Source organism: Erpetoichthys calabaricus, chromosome 8 (assembly GCF_900747795.2).
Source record: "Erpetoichthys calabaricus chromosome 8, fErpCal1.3, whole genome shotgun sequence".
Classification (NCBI taxonomy): Eukaryota; Metazoa; Chordata; class Cladistia; order Polypteriformes; family Polypteridae; genus Erpetoichthys; species Erpetoichthys calabaricus.
The window spans coordinates 99,557,689-99,578,753 of record NC_041401.2 but is presented as its reverse complement, the minus strand read 5'-3'; the positions used below and the strand labels follow the sequence as shown (position 1 = coordinate 99,578,753).

At 37.9% G+C, this 21,065-nt stretch overlaps 2 protein-coding genes and 1 long non-coding RNA gene across 3 annotated transcripts in view; 1 reads left to right on the top strand and 2 right to left on the bottom strand.

Annotated features, from left to right (window-relative positions):
* The first annotated feature begins 51 nt into the window (after positions 1-51).
* On the top strand, positions 52-13,951 carry derl2 (derlin 2). The gene is made up of 7 exons (XM_028807155.2): positions 52-219; positions 2,168-2,233; positions 3,375-3,448; positions 4,113-4,206; positions 7,743-7,938; positions 10,362-10,452; positions 13,174-13,951. Exons 1-7 carry the CDS (start codon positions 127-129, stop codon positions 13,355-13,357), a joined length of 798 nt encoding a protein of 265 aa, XP_028662988.2. The 5' UTR covers positions 52-126; the 3' UTR covers positions 13,358-13,951.
* LOC127528951 (uncharacterized) lies at positions 4,113-4,826 on the bottom strand. Its single transcript, XR_007935631.1, has 2 exons — positions 4,737-4,826; positions 4,113-4,270 (listed from the first exon to the last, which is right to left on the bottom strand). It is a non-coding gene; the product is annotated as an uncharacterized LOC127528951 (long non-coding RNA).
* The window catches only part of zgc:171740 (uncharacterized protein LOC795694 homolog), a 317,785-nt gene continuing 305,467 nt past the window's right edge, over positions 8,748-21,065 (bottom strand). The window contains exon 7 of the mRNA XM_051930794.1: positions 8,748-8,831. The gene's annotated coding sequence lies outside the window, so the exon portion shown is untranslated. The remainder of the gene's footprint in view (positions 8,832-21,065) is intronic.

Below are 21,065 nucleotides of genomic sequence, written 5' to 3'. Positions count from 1 at the left end.
AGAGAAAAGTCGAACATCTCGACAAATGAAAGGAAAGTGCCTGTGTCGTTCTTTACGCCCTGGCTCTATGACCCACCTCCTTAGACACGTCGAAGAGTGGCGGAAGAGTGGAGTATTAGTTTGGAAATGGCTTATCAGACTCTTCGTCAGGAGTATCTACAGATTCCAATTGTTACTAGAGCCTACACCACAGCCTGTGTGGTCACAACTGCTGCTGTGGTAAGTGGCTCATTATTTGCCGGTCTTGATTTTTGTATGAGTTGGTACAAATCAAAGATGTCAGATGTATAGACGGATCGGGCGTGCATCTTTTTTAAGGTGGCTCACTTTATACTATACGGTATAATTATTTGTTACATGAGAAAATAATAAATGGATTGATGGCCTGTCTTACCGATTCAGTATTTCCAGTCCTGGGACAAATTCAAATAAATTAACCCGAGTGAGAGAGTGGGGAATATTGACCGGCAAGTTTTTTTTCCCGAGAAGGAAATTAAAATAAATAATGTCAACCCAGTATTTGCTTGCTGTCTTGATACAGTTGTCAATGTCTTGTTCCACGAAATCTCTGCAGCCACTTTCATCTAGCAGATATCCGAGACCAGCCATCAAAGAAAGCAATCGTGTTAAACTAATATATACATCTAGTGGAAATGTAGCCTCATCTAGGATGTTAATGTTGCAAAAAATTAAATAAAAAAACCTTGCTCCTAACAGCTACTTTTATTAGTTTTCAGCTTCATAGAGGATCAAGTTTGTTATTTAGAGTCTTCTGCCAACGTCTCTATGGTATTTGCATCAAATGAAATGACAGTCTCACTTTTACATGATCATGGCCTCTTTCCACCTTCTCAGTGTTCCATTTTATCTTGAAGTTGATTCATTTAAAATTTTAGCAAAAGGTGAGCAGGAGATGAAGTCATTTACAAAATGTTGCAGTCTGGATTTATGTCCCCTACCTTATTCATAATGGGTTGCTTTGCTGCATGTAATACTGCTACTATAGGGGCTGTTATTCCCTTATAGATTTCAAGGACAGTTTGCTTCTGGTAGTTATCTTGGTGCCCACTGTATTGCTTTTCCTACATATTTGACTTTAGTTAGTCACTGCGATAAATATGTGGACAGTGCATTTGACATTATGTATACTGATACCAGTAGGTCACACGTGTGCAGTTCAGTGGGACCAATGAGCCAGGTGCGTTTGAATGCAAAATGCCCATGCTAGTGATTCTGTTGGGAAGAACAACTTGAAATAGGGTAACAGGTGAATCGAAAATGGACCATAATTTAAAAAAAAAACATGCAGAAAGTCATCTGAAAGACAACCACAATAATATTGTTGCTATAGCCACATAAGATAACACAACTTGCTTGAAAGGGTTATGGCAGCAAACGACTCAATAAACCAGTGTTTTTAACAAGAAACCAGAAGGAGTGTTTTGCTGTTGGCCAATGAACTATCTAGAACACTAGAAAAATAATGCCTAGTTTGTTGAATCCTGGTTCCTGCTGTTTTATGCTAAGGTTTGATTACAAAATATTGCAAAATCTCTTCCAGTCCATTTTCCTTTAGAAAGTGCAGAATCGACTTAGGAGGTAGCATTATTATAGCATAGCATATGTTTTACAGCACACACTATGTCTCTCTGTACAAGCAGAGCAATGTTTGAATACCACAGGATATAAGAATATCATTGCTGATCAACGTTGCATGCTTCTGTGAATGGGCAAATTGAGGTTTTTTGTCATGTATGTACTATAATAAGATGTAATGGGCCAAGAAATATGGCAGTGATTAATTGTAAAGCAAAGGTGTCACCAAGATCTCATACCAACTTTTAAGACATTTGTGGAATGCCAAGGAGCAAACTATGTGGAGCAGAGAGACCCCATACCTGATAATTTGCAACAACTATGGGATACCTTGGATTCACTGTGGGCAGAAGGTCCTGTGTCTTTTGTTTTTATTCTTGTGGGAATTTCTAGATAGTAGATCTGTGTCTGTACAGAAAGTGACCACTCCTTGAAAGTGACGAATCTGTGTTGTGAAGATGATGTGCATATTTGTGTTACATGCTTTGATTATACACCTGTCCTGTGATTGGCTCTGCATTGTGCTGCATCTTTTAGTGTTTTATCCTCATCAGTTTTTTTTTCTTTTCAGCAATTAGAGATTATCACTCCATTTCAGCTTTACTTCAACCCTGATTTAATATTTTCAAAGTTCCAGGTAAGACATAGTTTTATGCTTTTGGGGTCATTTTGTTAGCTCATTTACCTAATTCATACTTTATATCAAGTTTTAACAATGGTTTGAAAATATAAAAACAGTAGTCACAATGGGCCTAGTTATAATTACTAAGAGCTACATTGACACAGTGGTTGCCTTTTTCCTCTTGGATCCAGCATCCTGGATTAACATTCCATGCTCACTTAATGTCTTTGTGGAGTTTTCACCATCTCCTTGTATCTGACTGAGTTTTCCTCCCTCATCCCCCAATTGGTGACCTGAAACTGGTAGTGTGGGTGGGCCCTGAAATGGACCAGTTGCTCCTTTGTGTCTGATGCTTAAGTCATACACTTTGGCATTTCACAATCCTGAATTGGGTTATGTAAGTCTGAGAATGTCATGTTAAAATATGTTAACAAGATTTTTTTTCAGATAATGATGTAATGAGCATGCATTCTGAGATAATTATTGTTCAGTTTACATATTGACTTAAGTGAAAATTTAGATAGATAGATAGATAGATAGATAGATAGATAGATAGATAGATAGATACTTTATTAATCCCAAGGGGAAATTTACAACATGCCTAAGCCTTTATACCTTGAAATTTCATTCTTTGAAGCATATTTGCTTTGTTATGTAATTTTGACCCATATGCATTACTTTCATAGTTTTCATTTGTACAAAAAGGCTGTAACTTGTCCATAGGGAGTTTGGTTAAGGCCCAGAAATTCTGTCTCTAGGTTGAAATGTGCTACTGTTTAATGTTGTAAACAAAGTTGCATCGAGTTGTCCTAGAGTGAAAGAGTGATTTTGATTAGATATTTCAGTTAGGCTACATATCAGGCACTGTAAATACAGTAGTTATATTTCTTGTGTGCATAACATTATCTGTACCAGGATCAAGATGTATGCAGTATATTGTATTTTCCTTGGCATGTAGTCTATGTGTTAGGAAATTGTGCAGGCAGAGTTAGGAAAGCTTACTTAGTAGATCAAGGGGGAAATATATAAAAATTATTTCTTGTGCCCAAGTGCTTAGTATGCCACTAAACCCATATGATAAATAGTAAAACCCCAGAGAAATAAATGCATTAAAGCTTCAAATATTTGCAATAATATTTTTTCTTTTTTCCTTTAGATATGGCGGCTTATTACAAATTTTCTGTTTTTTGGACCTGTTGGATTTAACTTTTTATTTAATATGATTTTTCTGTATCCTTTTTCAGAAGGGGAAGGTACAAATTAAATCTTCATGACTTTATTTCCTTATCTTTATAGAGATAATTTTACTCAAGAAATTGATCAAAAAAATTCTACTGCTTCCAAACCTTATTGACATATTCCATCCAATTGTGAAATACACACCTAAGGCTCTGAAATGGGGTACCCACAATGTTGTTTTAGTAATAAGTATAAAGCAGTTTTGTTGCATGTTGCTTTTATTTAGTGCTTAATTTGGCACATATATGTGAAAACCAAAATAATATACCACATTGTGGGGTGACTAAAAAAAGTCCTTGATAGTTCAATGAGAGAAGATTGGTTATGTTCTGGCAGAATTTCATCTTTTTATGATAAAAACAAGATCAGAAGTAATTGTAAGTAGTTAGTATAAGATGTAGTTCCTACACGTGTTTCTCCTTAATTTGTTCAATGTTAATTTGTCAGCAATAAATACAGCTAAGATCTGCAGTGTGTTCAGTTTGCTTTTAAAGTGGATACAATAGAAGCTCTTATTTATAATTCAAGAATGGTGTTAAGGCTGACTTAAAAGCGAAAGTTCGGAGACAGTTTGCCTTCTTGCATTTCAGGTATGAACATCTATTTTCCAGATCAGCTACAAACTAATTCAAATCCTTGACTTGAAGGTATTCAGATACCGGTATTGCCGAATGCTAGAGGAAGGGTCCTTCAGAGGGCGTACAGCTGATTTCATCTTCATGTTCCTCTTTGGTGGAACATTAATGACTGTATCCTTTTGTATGTAATGTCTACTACATTTGTGCAAAATTTGGAAGCCTTTGTTATTTGGTCCTGTTTAATATATATATATATATATATATATATATATATATATATATATATATATATATATATAAACTGCTCAAAAAATTAAAGGAACACTTTGAAAACACATCAGATCTCAATGGGGGAAAAAAAAGTAATGCCGGATATCTATACTGATATGGAGTGGGTAATGTGTTAGGGACGAAAGGATACCACATTGTTTGATGGAAATAAAAATTATCAACCTACAGAGGGCTGAATTCAAAGACACCCCGAAAATCAAAGTGAAAAAATGATGCGGCACGCATTGTCGAAATTTCATTGCAACAACTCAAAATCATTCTCAGTAGTTTGTATGGCCCCCACATGCTTCTATGCATGCCTGACAATGTCTGGGCATGCTCCTAATGAGACGATGGATGGAATCCTGGGGGAACTCCTCTGAGATGTGGACCAGGGTATCACTGAGCTCCTGGACAGTCTGAGGTGCAACTTGCTGGCGTTGCATGGACCAAAACATAATGTCCCAGAGGTGTTCAATGGGATTTAGGTCAAGCGAGCATGGGGGCCAGTCAATGGTATCAATTCCTTCATCCTCCAGGAACTGCCTTCATACTCATTGTTGTGCACCAGGAGGAGCCCAGGATCCACTGCACCAGCATAGGGTCTGACAATGGGTCCAAGGATTTCATCCCGATACCTAATGGCAGTCAAGGTGCCGTTGTCTAGCCTGTAGAGGTCTGTGCGTCCCTCCGTGGACATGCCTCCCCAGACCATCACTGACCCACCACCAAACCAGTCATGCTTAACGATGTTACAGGCAGCATAACATTCTCCATGGCTTCTCCAGATCCTGTCTGTCACATGTGCTTAGGGTGAACTTGCTCTCATCGTTGGAAAGCACAGTGCGCCAGTGGTGGACCTGCCAATTCTTGTATTCAGTGGAAAATGCCAATCGAGCTTCATGGTGCCAGGCATTGAGCACAGAGCCTCTATAGGATGTCGGGCCCTCAGGCCACCCTCATGAAGTACTGTTTCTGATTGTTTGGTCAAAGATATTCACACTAGCAGCCTGCTGGAGGTCATTTTGTAGGGCTCTGGCTGTGCTCATCCTGTTCCTCCTTGCCCAAAGGAACAGATACCGGTCCTGCTGATGGGTTAAGGACATTCTATGGCCCTGTCCAGCTCTCCTAGAGTAGTTGCCCGTCTCCTGGAGTCTCCTCCATGCCCTTGACACTGTGCTGGGAGACACAGCAAACCTTCTGGCAATGGCACATATTGTTGTGCCATCCTGGAGAAGTTGGACTACCTGTGCAACCTTTGTAGGGTTCAGGTATCGCCTCATGCTACCAGTAATGACACTGACCGTAGCCAAATGCAAACCTAGTGAAAAAAACAGTCAGAAAAGATGAGGAGGGAAAATGTCTGTTTCCTCCACCTGTTAAACCATTCATGTTTTGGGGGGTCATCTCATTGTTGCCCCTCTAGTACACCTGTTGTTAATGTCATTAACACCAAAGCAACTGAAACTGATTAACAACCCCCTCTGCTAATTAAATATCCCAGAAGTTTCATTGACATGATGCTATACTCTGATTAAAAAGTGTTCCTTTAATTTTTCTGAGAAGTACAGTGGAACCTCTGGTCACGAACGTCTCGGATCGCGTACAAATCGGGTTACGACCAAAAAGTTTTCCAAACTTTTGCATCTGTTCACGACCACACACTCGGGTGACAAACAAGCCAGTTTCCCTTCCGGTTTGTATGCGCCGATGATTTACGCACGTGTTCAGTCTGTGCATCAGATGTGCATCGCGCAGAGGGACTTTGTGGTGTACCGGGTCCACAGCTCACGTCAAGAGGCCAGTTTTAAATAAATAATCGCTGCGCTACAGCTGCCACGTCCTCTTCATAAATAGAAGTGAAAGGCGGTTAAAGGGAGGAAAAAGAAAAGAAAGACGGAGGTTGCGGAGTGAGGAAGTACGCAGGAAGCAGTGTGGACGGAACCGGTTTGAGCGAGCGAGCGCGTGCTTACGGGCAGGCAGCTGGACAGTGAGCCCAAGCAGGGGTGGGGCAGAAGGAAGCGGTCGCTCCAGCTGAGCGATCAAGGAGCTGGAGTGACCAGAAAAAGGATGGCTGGCCGCGTAAGGCCGAGAAGGCAGCGGGGGTCACCAGTTAAAGAATGCACCGGGCTTGTTTTTAAAGAGACTGCTTCCAGCATTGTTTTAACCTCGTTGTATTTAATGAGGACTTTTTTCTATTGGATGTTAACCTCCATTTCACTTCTGTTTTTATGGGATTATTTATTTATTGAAGGATTCTGAAAGCACTGCACTTTATTTAATTTGGACTTTGTTTTTGATTGTTGTTTTGTTGATTTTAATAAAAGCACTTGGCACTTTTTGCCTGCCCTTGCTCCATTGTACAGTAGTGCCTCACTGTACTACTCATCGGTAACATTACCGACGGTGACGGGTTTAAGGGCTCCCGGAAGCGAGATGGGAGCATGCAGCGAATTCGCATCGTCACAGACTTTACCTCAAAACTGTAATCTCCTCTCCACCCAGTACCTCCTCACATCCTTCATGCCAGAACTCGACTCATGCAAGGTTAGTTTATGGTTAGTTTTTGTATTACGTATTTTTCAAATGTTAATTTTTCGGTTCGTAGCGTGAATTGTTGCAATGTTACTTTTCTTGGTTGTTTATTTAATTTCAGATTTTTCAAATGTTCATTTTTTTCCCTGTGCTTAAAACTCGTTAAGAAAAAGTGTTTACAACGAGCGGTTTGTAAGGCTATAGCGTGAATTCTTGCAATGTTACTTTTCTCTGTTCAAGGTTTTCTCAGTGTTATTCAATGTTTTTACATTTAATTTACTATTACGCTGTGCATTCTATGGTATAATTAACATTTTTGTGCTTAAAAATATTAAAAAAAATATATTTACATACAGTTCGTACGGTCTGGAATGGATTAATTGTATTTACATACAATCCCATGGGGGAAATTACTTCGGATCATGACCAAATCGGGTTACAACCAGAGTTGTGGAACGAATTACTGTTGTGACCTGAGGTTCCACTGTATATATAGTAATTAGTTCATTCAGTGTTTTTTTTAGAGAAAATACCCAATACCTGTAAATGGAATTTATTCTTTCTGTATGCTTATAAAATAGTTTTAGAGCAGTCTTAGTACATGAAAGTCAAGAAGAGAGACAAGTTTCCCCCTTGTAGTTCAGGTATTAAGATCTTTTGGTCTTAATTCTGTTCTTATAATAGATTAAGGCTTATATTTCTTTGAAGAATTCATGTTGTTTTCATTCAGTTAACCTGAAACAACATACAGTCTTGTATATCAACTATTAGTTAAAATCTAATACTTTTTACTTAAGGTATTGTGATGCTCAAGTGTTCTGGCTTCACCTGCATTCTTGGATAATTTAGACTGCTACCACAGTTAATGATCATTTTTTTAAATTTCCTTGACAGCTTGTCAGTTATTTGGCTTATTTGTAAGCTTGGTCTTCCTTGGTCAGGCCTTTACTATCATGCTAGTTTATGTGTGGAGTCGAAGAAATCCCTATGTACGCATGAACTTCTTTGGGTTGCTAAACTTTGAGGCACCGTTTCTTCCCTGGGTCCTCATGGGATTTTCACTTCTACTGGGAAACTCCATCATTGTTGACTTCTTGGGTAATGTTGTTTTGTTTAGTAATCTGTCAGTCTTCTAACCAAGTATGAATGGTGAAAGTTGTAATGTTTTATTTGCAAATGTAGTATATTTTAACAAAATGTTAGTTCTTCACATGAATTTGTCATTTATTGTTATGTTTCAGTTAAGGAAACCTGCTCTCTGGGCCTAGTCTTTTCTCTCACTAGGCTGCCTTACCCTCTGCTTAACTTCATTTTAGTTAGATCTGAACATTCCCCATTTTTAATCCTTTAGAACAGGGGTGTCCAACTCCGGTCCTGGTGGGACGCAATGGCTGCAGGTTTTCATTCATTCAGGTTTTCATTCATTCATTCAACCCTTTTCTTAATCAGCGAGCAGTTTTCACTGCTAATTAACTAATTTCCCTTAATATTAACAGTTCTGTTTTTAAGGATTCAGTCCTCTGAATTGATTTGATTTTTCATTAAATGGCAGCCAAACAGAAATGAGATGTGAAACTAGCCAACAAATGACCAGCTAAATTGGAACATCAAACTCCTGCCAATTTCACTCCAACCAGTTTCTTAATGAGAAGCTAATTCTTGTTGTTAATTAAAGCCGTTATTAAATATCATGACTTGTTTCTGCACTCATTCTGCCACAGCAGACTGTTGATTTTCTGTTTTTTCTAAGACCACCGTCAAGATGTTTTGGTGACCTAAGCAGACCAACATGATTGAGACCTTCACTTTTCTTTATTTCCAGGTTAGCTGGTCACGTGGCGGCTTGTTTTGAGTTTCATTATTGTTTGGCTGCTCATTAAGGAAAAAGAAACAACTAAGGGGTCTGAGTCACATCAATTAAAACAAAGGCAAAACAAGTTAATTAGCAGCAAAAATGGCTCACTAATTAAGAATATGGTTAGAATGAAAACCTGCAGCCACTGCGGCCCACCAGGACTGGAGTTGGACTCCCTTGATTTAGAACATTTTCAGTCTTTTCCTTTTTTTTTTACCTTCGTACCTTGTACACACATTTACGTTAACAGACACAAGTTTTCTAATTTAACAATAATATGTTTAAAAGTGACCAGGGAAGGACATTTTATAAAATTTAATTTGCTTTATAAACAAGTAACTCTTATGAGTATCTTATTAATGGAAATACAGTAATCCCTCCTCCATCGCGGGGGTTGCGTTCCAGAGCCATCCGCGAAGTAGAAACCATATGTTTATATGGTTATTTTTATATTGTCATGCTTGGGTCACAGATTTGCGCAGAAACACAGGAGGTTGTAGAGAGACAGGAACGTTATTCAAACACTGCAAACAAACATTTGTCTCTTTTTCAAAAGTTTAAACTGTGCTCCATGACAAGACAGAGATGACAGTTCCGTCTCACAATTAAAAGAATGCAAACATATCTTCCTCTTCAAAGGAGTGCGCGTCAGGAGCAGAGACTGTCATAAAGACAGAGGAAAGCAAACAGATCAATAGGGCTGTTTGGCTTTTAAGTATGCGAAGCACCGCGGCACAAAGCTGTTGAAGGTGGCAGCTCACACCCCCTCCGTCAAGAGCACAGAAAGAGAGAGAGAGACAGAGAAAAACAAGCAAGCAAAAATCAATACGTGCCCTTTGAGCTTTTAAGTATGCGAAGCACCGTGCAGCATGTCGCTTCAGGAAGCAGCTACACAGAAGGTAGCAACGTGAAGATAATCTTTCAGCATTTTTAGACGAGCGTCAGTATCGTCTAGGTGTGCGAACAGCCCCCCTGCTCAATCCCATACGTCAGGATCAGAGAAAGTCAGCGCAAGAGTGAGAGAAAAGTAAGTTGGGTAGCTTCTCAGCCATCTGCCAATAGTGTCCCTTGTATGAAATCAACTGGGCAAACCAACTGAGGAAGCATGTACCAGAAATTAAAAGACCCATTGTCCGCAGAAATCCGCGAACCAGCAAAAAATCCGCGATATATATTTAAATATGCTTATATATAAAATCTGCAATGGAGTGAAGCCGCGAAAGGCGAAGCGCGATATAGCGAGGGATTACTGTATGTATACTTTTAATTTGGAATTTGTTTAGGTGACCAGCATCCAATAATCTGAGAGTTATAATCTATATTTAGTTTTACTGCAATTACACATAATGCATTGAATCCATTACAGGGAAAGAAAAAGTGCCGGTATGCCATTTGGATGGGTCCTTTAAATTCTGCTGGTAGAAATCTTATTGCCCTAATAATACCACCCCAACATGCCCATCTCCTTCAATAGAGGTCTTGTGAATATCATATTATGGCAGAAGGAATTCTTCATTTCAAATCTATCAAACATTTTGCATTTGTTGTCATGATGTGGCAAGGTCTTCAATTCAAAATGTTGTTAAGCTTTCTTGTCCAGTTTAGTTTTTTTTTTATGAACAAAGTGCAGAGTTTGATCATAATGCCATTTTTCTTTTGTTGGCAGGAATTGCAGTTGGTCACATTTATTATTTTCTTGAGGATGTGTTTCCTGCACAGCCAGGTGGCAGCCGTTGGTTACGAACCCCAAGCATTTTGTAAGTATTGGTAGCATTTTTATTATTATTAATTATTAGCTATTTTACTTGAATTCACCCAGGCAATTTCATAAGGCAACTGGCCACGGTTATAGTGCTGTCAGTTAATTAGATGTATCAGAAATACTAAGTAGCAAAGTACTTTTCTGTACACTATATTTGTAGGTTTTTTTTTTTTTTGTTTGTTTTTTTAACCAAAGACTAATATTATTGACAAGCAGTGTGGTGTAGTGGTTAAGGCATTGGACCTAGTACTTTAAACCCTGAGGTTGTGTTTTCAAATCATATCACTGATGTTATGTGGCCATGCTCAAATTACTTCACGTGCCTGTGCTCCAACTGGAGAAACAAATGAAATGAAACCGACTTTATCTCAAATGTTGTAAGTCCCCTTGGATAAAGGTGTCATTCAAATAATAAAATTATTAATTCACTGAAGCTCTTAAATATGCTATATACATTGCACAAAATGAATAAAACATTAATGCATTAGCTAAATCTCCACTTTACCTAATGGCTTTTGTTGACAGTCATTGCAAAACACAATTTTACAGGAAAATGTATTCTTTTGAACTAAAATGGTTAATTAGTAGGAATAATGTCAAATTAGTGTTGTAAAAGATAGCCCAGACACAGACTCCAGATGTCCAAACCACACACATTTTATTCCTCTTTTCCTTCACAGCACACAATATCACACAGTGCAGATAATACTTTCAGGCCTTATCTTTGTTTCTTCTGCCGCCTCTACTCCACTGCTCGGAAGCTCCGTCCTCTCCCATCCGATTCCAGCTCCTTGAATGGAGTGAGGCGGCCCCTTTTATAATGCACCCGGATGTGCTCCAGGTGGTCCCTGATGATCTCCCTGCAGCACTTCCTGGTGTGGCGGAAGTGCTGCATGGGCACCCGAAAGCACTCCCGGTGTACCTGCTTCCTGGTTCGGCTCCAAGGCTCCTTAGTCCTTCATGCGCCCCCTGGCTGTGGCCACGGATCCCCATAGGGTTGAGCCTTCTAGTTCCGTGGCTCCCACACAATCTAGGATGGCTGCCCTCTAACGTCATGGGGAAGGAATTGCCCCTCTCCCGGTCCCCTGCTTCTCCAGGTCTCCCGGTAGGGCAGGGTCCCTGGCCATCCATCACAGTGTATATATTATTATGATAGACAATAAAGTGCTAACACTGAATCTTGTTTTACCTCAACTTATTACAAACAGCAATGAGATTTATTGGCTGCACATTGAGATGGCCCATGCAATGTCTGGAACCAGAACTCAAGGTGTAAAGTGCGCTTGCTAATCATCGAGCTTTACATCTTTCTTGAGCTTTGCTGAACTTTCTCTTTCCATTTCACACTTCACTTTACACTGTAAACGTGATCACATCTTTTTTTTTCCTGTCCAGGAAACTGCCCTATCTTTAGTCATCTGTCTGTCCACCCTAATCATTAGGGATGCTGTTAATCGCTTCTTTCGCATCCTTTGTTTGCATAAAGCCACCTCTAAGTGCAGAGCAGAGCATTACATTAGCATAATATTCATAAGTATCAACAAATAAAAAAATCATGGTTTCGCTAATTTTCTTTTTTCTATAATGTCACCAAATTTCAGTCAAATCAGTTGAGATTTTGGGTAATTTCATTTTCTGTTGTTGAGCTGGGGTTTAACTGTAAATATTGATAAATTGAGATGTCCTTTCCTAGGAGATTTGTACTGGATGTCCAAGATGTAACATCCAGCAAAATTTCAGCTTTTTATATAAATGGGGAATAATGTTGTTGATGAGTGAGTGAGAGAATGAATGAGTCAACTTTGAATATTTAGTACCAAATACTAAATAGATAGATTTATTGCATACATGTTATTTCAAGTACACGATATAGAGCAGGGGTCACCAAGTCCGGTCCTGGAGGATCACCGTGGCTGCAGGTTTTCACTCTAACCCTTTTTTTAATGAGTGTCCCTGTTTACGTTGCTAATTAACTTCTTGTGAATTTATTTTAATTAAATTGCTTTCTAAGATATGCTCCCCTGAATGTCTTCATCGTTCCCCTGAGTCGCTTCATTTCTTTCCTTAAACTCACCCAAACAGAAATGAAATGTGAAGCAAGTGAGCCAACAGAAGACCAACTAAGTGAGGGCCTCAAACTCCAACCAATTTCACTCCAACCAGCAGCTTAATGAGGTGCCAATTCTTGTCCTTAATTAAACCCATTCTTTAATTTCGTGGCTTTCCTGAGACCTTCACCTTTCTTTATTTTCAGATATTGTATAATGGACACCAGTTGTGTTGGCTCATTTTGTGTCTCATTATTGTTTTGCTGCTAATTAAGGAAAAAGAAACAGTTAAGGGGTCTGAGTCTTCAATAGCAAGATTAAAATTAGTTCAAAAGAAGTTAATTAGCAGCAAAAACCGGTCACTCATTAAGAAAAGGGTTAGAATGAAAACCTGCAGCCACGGTGGTCCTCCAGGACCGGACTTGGCAACCCCTGATATAGAGTGCTGCTGAAATTTATCTTTTTACTTAATCGTTGCATAATTAAATATGATCAGACTGTTTCATATATATAGAAAGTACTTCCAAAAACGAATTTACAGTATTAGAAAATATCGACTAGAGACAGTTTTCTGTCTTCTAGACATGTTTTTGTCTGTCTTGCATCATATTACTGTGAATGCTTCATTATTTCTGACTGTTACTTGTGTTCTGTGCTTATTCATGTAGGAAAGCATTATTTGATGCCCCAGCAGAAGATGCAAACTATAACCCCCTCCCTGAAGAACGGCCTGGAGGCTTTCCATGGGGAGAGGGCAACGTCTTGGGGGCTAACTATCTGCAAAACCAAGAAAAGAAAAGAAGGGGGAAAATCAAACATGCTTTCATGGAGCCTTTTATACTGTGTGTTTGAACTCTTTTTTTTGCTTCAGACAGAATGGACTGGATGAGCGGATAAATGGATTATTCCTTCACTGTAAAGAGCTGTCAGTAGTATGTGTTTTTTTTCATTCCTAGTGGAAAAGCACCAATGCAGCATTTTAATGGCAGCCACAGTATTAGAAGGATGCTGAAGGCTGTAATGGTATATAGTGAAAGCTGACAGAATTAGTGGGAACAATTGTGGCCTTAACAAGATCTCATCCAAGAACTGCGAAGAAGAGGTGGATGTGAGAGTTCTCTGTCCCTGCACAATGAGTCTCCCTGAATACCTCTAAAATATTTTCCATGCAAAGAATGTTGCCACATACAGTTTTTTATGATATAACATTTGGCACCTGTTTTTTGATTCATTGTTTCAGAGAATCAGATGTTGTTGTCCAAAATGGATAGCTTTAAACATGTTCATGTATGTCTGAGGTGGTGAACTAAGAGAGTTGCTGCACATAAGTGATTGGGAAAAAATTGCATTTGTATATAACTATATATAAAAGTTTTGAATATTTTATATTTCATTATTGTAAAACTAATGTACAATAGTGTGGAAATAAACAGCTAGTGAGATTCTGTACCTCTCTTTACTGCTTTTTTAAGGTGTTGACACCAGAATTTTGTGTAAAGACATTTAACAAAAATTTTACTTCTGCATTTTATGAATTTAAGTAATTTCTAACCAGTGTCTTTTGCTTAAAACATGTTCTCATTTTAATTTGTCAGGGGGTTATCCGTTAACTGAAAGGTGTCAGCTGGGCTGATGTGCAAATAAAAGTAACATGTTCAAACAGATATTCATGCTCTACAGGTTTTGTCATATAAAGTCACAATTCCTTCTCTGTTTGTCCAGCCAAGGTTTCTTATCCACATTAATTTGTTTGTTCATATTTGTGAATGTGCTTTTAGGTTTCATTCATTAGAGTTTTTGCTGCAGTGTTATCCTTTTAATATAAAAAATAAGTAACAGCGCACTGCACGTTACGCTTGACTTGAGCATTCATAGTTTTTCATCCTCTTTCTCTGTACGTTTAGCATTTGTTTGCTCAGAGGTTGATGCACTTGCTGCTTCCTGAGCAGCTCTTCTTTTCTCCACCCTAGCGGCCCGCTTCTTCTCTTCTTTCATCTGCATCTTTTCGTGTTAAAACTAATTAAGTCAGTGTTTGTGTTGCAATTACTTAGTACGTTTTCCTTGATTTTTCACTTAAGTCTTCAATCTGCCTCAAGAATGATTTAAGATATGAAGAGGTAGGGGAAGTGACGATGAAGGTGGTAGGGAATAAGAGTGGCGCCCGTACACATGCGCCGCATGGCCACCATGCTGGCCACTGCTGAGAGTTGATTCTACAAAAAAATAAAAAGCGTAATAAAAATCATCACACTAAAAGTGGACAGTAGACATCATGTAGTATATGTGTACCAAATTTCAGGTCAATAGTTCAAAACGGTTTGCGAGCTACAGGTGATTTAAAATCCTGGACAGACAAACGGGACAGCCACGGTAGCGTATTATATATAAAGATGTAGATAGAAAAAGAAGCGTGAGTTTTAATATTACGGCTCATTTACTTCAAGAAAGAAACATAAATTGAGTTTGGTACTAAAGGCTGTTTATATTAGATTGCATAATTTACAATGATGCCAACAAAGAATTAACAGATTACACGTTTATTTATTCAGCACACCACCAATTAAAACTTAAAGGGCTTTGGTGTTTGTTTCTGTCTGTTAGCAGGGCACGTCTACCACACTGAGATTCACTAATCACATTTACTAAATTGTTGATGTTTCTCCCTGTCATCTTAATCTAAGTAATTATTTTTATACCACAATCTGGTAATTGACACAAAAATGTGCACGGGTGTGAAATTATTTGGATACAATTTCTTGTGTTTATGTGTAAAATTATATTCTGCTTTATTACCACTTTTATTTGTTCATGTGTTAAATGGCAATGGCAAACTGTGTATTGGACTTTCTGTAATTCTCATGGTTAAGAATTATGCTTTATTTACAAATGCTATGTGCCCTGCTGCAGCTTATACTGAACAAGAGCCACTGTGTTCAGGAAGTAAAGTGAACAGTGAAAGTCTATTGAAACATTTTGCTATTAGTAATTGGTTAAAGGCTACTAATTAGCTTGTAAAAAGGAGATGAGAATATTTGAATTAAGAGTACTGTATAGTTTGAATTATATTTTCATGCACAGGGTAATTACATGCACTAGATTGCAGGAGTTGTTGTAATGCTGGAATTAAATCCAGAATATTTTGTTTATGCAAATTATTGATTTGAATGTAATAGTGAAGTGGAAAGTGAAAAGGAGGTGAGTGGAATGGTGAGGATCAAGGAGTAGATTTGGCAAAGGTGAATGAGTTTAAATACTTGGGATCAACAGTACAGAGTAATGGGGATTGTGGAAGAGAGGTGAAAAAGAGAGTGCAGGCAGGGTGGAATGGGTGGAGAAGAGTGTCAGGAGTAATTTGTGACAGACGGGTATCAGCAAGAGTGAAAGAGAAGATCTACAGGACGGTAGTGAGACCAGCTATGTTATATGGGTTGGAGATGGTGGCACTGACCAGAAACTAGGAGACAGAGCTGGAGGTGGCAGAGTTAAAGATGCTAAGATTTGCACTGGGTGTGACGAGGATGGACAGGATTAGAAATGAGTACATTAAAGGGTCAACTCAAATTGGACAGTTGGGAGACAAAGTCAGAGAGGTGAGATTGTGCTGGTTTGGACATGTGCAGAGGAGAGATGCTGAGTATATTGGGAGAAGGATGCTAAGGATAGAGCTGCCAGGCAAGAGGAAAAGAGAAAGGCCCAAGAGAAGGTTTATGGATGTGGTGAGAGAGGACATGCAGGTGATGGGTGTAACAGAACAAGATACAGAGGACAGAAAGATATGGAAGAAGATGATCAGCTGTAGCAACTCCTAACAGGAGCAGCCTAAAGAAGAAGAAGTACACGTGTAATATTGCACTCTGCTTTCAGCATTCACAATACTTGAACTGATGCTACAGTAGAACATAAATACTGATGAGATATGGCTGGACTTCCTTGTAGCCTTTCCCTTGAGGAAGAAAAAATGTTAATGTTGACTTTAAGATTGATAATGGTTTGTATACACTTGCTACAGGCAGTTGGGGAACTGAAATAACACAGGATACATGAAGAGTCATGCATGAGGAAGCCGACAGTAGTCATTGTTCATGGGAGGCCATAGTGGCTGTAGGCTGCTGTTCCAATTAACTTAATTCTTAATGTCAATCCTGTTGTTAATTGTCATCATTTCCTTCCAACAGCTGGCTCAAACTGCCTGTCTGAAGTCAGAAATTAACAAAGTACAATTTAGTTCTCTTTGGAAATCAGAAACAAGTTTGCTGCCCGGATGTTCAGAGTCCAGAAGTCTCTAAATTGTATGCTTTGCTCATTTTGATTAATTTACTTGACAAGATTTTTTTTTTTATTATAAAAGTTTTTATTGTTATATTTCATTACACAGAATTATATTGTAACCATGATTAATAAACAAGTTTGTCATTACACAGCTGTATTTAATAAAGTATTTTGAAGAAAAAAAGGAGGCTGGCTCTAATGCACCTCAGTCTGCTTTGCTGATTTCTCCAGAAAAGTCAATATATGCTGAAAAAAGTGACAAAACAAAATATATAATAACAGGAACTAGAACGGGGTCCCCACTCCGATCCTGGAGGGCTGCAGTAGGTGCAGGTTTTCATTCTAACCCTTTTCTTAATTAGTGACCTGTTTTTGCTCCTAATTAATTTCTTTTGAATTATATTTATTTGACTTGTACCCCTTGTTTTCTTTTTCCATAATTAGCTGCCAAACAATAATGAGATACAAAATGAACCAAAACATGACCATTAAACTGTGTCCATCATACAATATCTGAAAATAAAAAAAGATGAATGATCTACTCGGGTCCCCAAATCATTTTAACAGTGCTCTATCTATCTATCTATCTATCTTAGAAAAGAGAAAATCAACAATTTTGAAAATGTCTGCTATCACACAATGAGAGCAGCATCAAACCATGGAATTAAAGAATGGGTTTAATTAACAACAAGAATCAGCTCCTAATTAAGCAACTGGTTGGAGTGAAATTGGTTGGAGTTTGAGGATCTGACTTATTTGGTCTTCTGTTGGTTCATTCACATCACATTTAATTTCTGACTGGGTGCCATTTAAGGAAAGAAATGAAGCAATTCAGGGGAACAAATCTTAAAAGAAAAACAAGTCAATTAAAATTAATGCAAAAGAAGTTAATTTGCGGCAAAAACAGGTCCCTAATTAAGAAAAGCGTTAAAATTTAAACCTGTAGCCACTGCGGCCCTACAGGACTGGAGTTGGAGACCACTGAACTAGGAGCAGCATAAATTAAATGACAAGTTTCATAACAAAAAAAAAGTTTCTAATTAAGACATTGGTTAAAACAAAGGTTTGCCGCAAGTTTGGACCTTTGGACTGGATTAACCATCCCTGATTTGTTAAACTAAAGAATCCCAGTGAATGAAATGACGGCTAAAATTCTTCACTCCACAAGGTGGCAGCAAAGAGTTCCTAGTTGCAGTAATAAAACTATAATCTTGATCAATGTTTGCAGATTTGCTTGTTTCTGTTGCAGGTTGGGTGGTTCAGACAGACTGGATATGTTTGACCAATTTGGTTTTTGTGTCCAAATTTAGGGTGTACTGCTAAAGAGCATAGAGTATGCTGTTGGACGTAACACACCTCCGTTGGTTACAATTTGCTCTCCATTCTTTCTTTTTAGATTGTTTTCTGCTATATTTTTCACATTGAAGAACAAAACCTGAGTTGGAAAGAATTCTGTTTCCCTGCTGAAGCGAGGTACTCTTCATTTCTATAATTATTTTTCTGTAATAGTTTAGGTGGGCTATTAACTGTGTGCTTACATGAAATTTTAGTAAGCATACAGTACACACCCTAAGTACTGAAGCAGTAAAGTGAAAATTGCTATTTTTACTATATATTTGAGCAATTTGGTTTTGAAATGTAAAGATGAATATAAATGTTACCTTTTATTATGGGGTATGTCTGTAACATTAACACTTTTTTAACTGGCTAGTTTTATGCACACAATGTTTAAACACTTTACATTGTCCCTTTTTCCTATTGCTGAGTACCAAGTGCTGGGAAAAACTAACTTAAAGTAACTGAAAGTGATATAGTCAGTTTAGTCAACAGTGAGTGGCAACAAGGTATTGTTTGCTGTGAATTGATTAGCTGAAGTTGTTAGACAGGATCTTGTTTGTTGCAGCTTCCTGGTATACAAAGTCAATCAGGACATACTGCTAAGAGTGGAAGGAGTGTAGTCTATCACTGTTCATCACAAATGAAAACCTGGAGTACACAATATGCAGAGGTTCAAAGAGCCATTGTGGCCTGCATGTATTCAAGGAGTAAACTGCCATGTAAAAAACGAAAAAAGCACTATGATACTATGTTGCATGAACAATCTTTTGAATCACAGAGACAAAGTAAAAAAGGTTTCACATAAAAAGATGACTGAAATTAACAGTACTTTATTTCAAGAAGTGGAAGTTTCTGTATTATTTGCCTACATGATGGCCAAGCAAAGGAATCGCATTTAAACCTACAGAACTGTCATAAATCTGACCATGTGCTGAAATCACACGTCATATTGCATAGCAATGGTAGGATAAGCTTGAACCAAAAGTAAAATAAAAAAGAATTATGAATCTGCTTCATTACTGTTGAAAACAAGCTACATGAATGTGTTTATCTCATTTGTTATAATCTTGTTATTTCTCAGTCTGTTGGAACTCAATAGTACTATTGTGTCGGCATGAACCAAAATCCTTAAAGAAAGTTTCCAGCACTATGTTGAATCCATGCTTCCAAGAACTTGGAAGATTCTAGGAGATCCTACCTTAGAAAGCTGTACCTAAAGTTTTTCTATTTTAAATACCAGGGGGATTAACCCCCTGCTCGCTTTGCTCGCCAACAACTCAGTGTCTCCGCCTCTCACAAACAACCAATCTTTTAATTCTCATGGATAGGCCTCTTCATTGGGAAGAAACACTACTTTTCCCTGATGGCAACATGAATTAGACAATCTACAAGTCTCCATCTTAAAGTTTAAAAAACAAACAATATCTACATACTTCTGTCATATCACCTATGTCCATATATTCAATCTGTTTTCGCTTTTAACTTTTCATCAATATCGCATTGAATTTTGATTCCGTGTTTGAAATTACATCGTGACAACGCAATGTATAACTGCCCGTGAGTGAATATCATTTGTTTCTCTCTACACGAACTGTGTCTGACAATAGCATTCACACAAATGAGAACTGATTGAACTGTGTGCGTGGTTGTAAATGTTTTAGATGTGGGCAGGACTTTTCCAAATCTTTTTGCATAAAGTCTTGTCTCGTGGGGCTTAGAATTTTCTCTTTTCGGGATTTCACTTTCACAAAACAACCAATCTTTTAATTCTCACGGATAAGCCTCTTCATTGGGAAGAAACACAACTTTTCCCTGATGGCAACACGAATTAGACGATCTACAAGTCTCCGACTTAAAGTTTAAATCCGAACAATATATTCGATCACTTTTCGCTGTTCTGTTATTTCACCGAGTAATAATTTCAATCTGTTTGCGCTAATGTGATCCTTGCTATCATTTTTTTTGAGACTTTCGAATTTTCGTACTTCCATTATCTCTAACCTGCTCTGCATGTGTATTGCACCATCGTTTTTGAATTCTTTACGACGTTCCACTTTGTCAACTACTCTTTGTCTTTTATTTCCAGCCCCGGGCGTGGTTAAATCTCTTGGCACAAAGTCTCGTCTCAAGGACCGTGAAAGTGTCTCTTTTCAAAAGATCACGTCTTGTCGCAGGATAAAAAGTCTTGTCTCCCAAGATTTTTTTATTATAATAGAGAGATATTTATTTATTTATGCACATATAAATGTATACATATAATTTCCAAAAGATTAAAAATAGAAATATTTTGTAGAGATGGATTATGCTGGATGTGAGCATTCTAAATTTCTATTTTATTAGTAATTTACAGAAAATCTATTATGGCTAATAAGGAGAAAAATGTAAAGTCCTCATTTCCAGCAGATGGCACAGTTTTTCTCAATTACATTAGTGCACTTCAAGTTCATTTTTCTTTTGCTAAACAAAAGGAATAAAGACTTTTATTTTTTCTACTTTCAATTGCAGTCTTACTGGTAATGTAAGTTTACTTCATTCTCCATACTGCTTTGTCCAGGGAAGAATCATGGTGTAAAGAATCATTGCCTTATTAATACCTTTAAAAAATGTAACAAACAATGAACTGGCTGGTGTGCTAAATGTAAAGAGGCCCCTTTTCTGTTTTTGTTATTTATATCTTGACAACACTCTAGTTTAGGTACTGCAAAAATGCATCAATTACTCATTTACTCTTATATAACAAGAGCTTAACATACACTTCTTTGGGTCTTATTCACTCTTACAAAGCATCAGTAAAGTGTTTATTCATCTCTGTAATATGACTGAATAACAAAACTTCACTTTGGAGTGGCCTAAAATGGCTTAACTGAGACACATTTCTCTTGATATTACATGTTGTCACACACATGCACATGGGAGGCATCTAAAGGTCTCGCATGAGGGTAATTTCCATGCC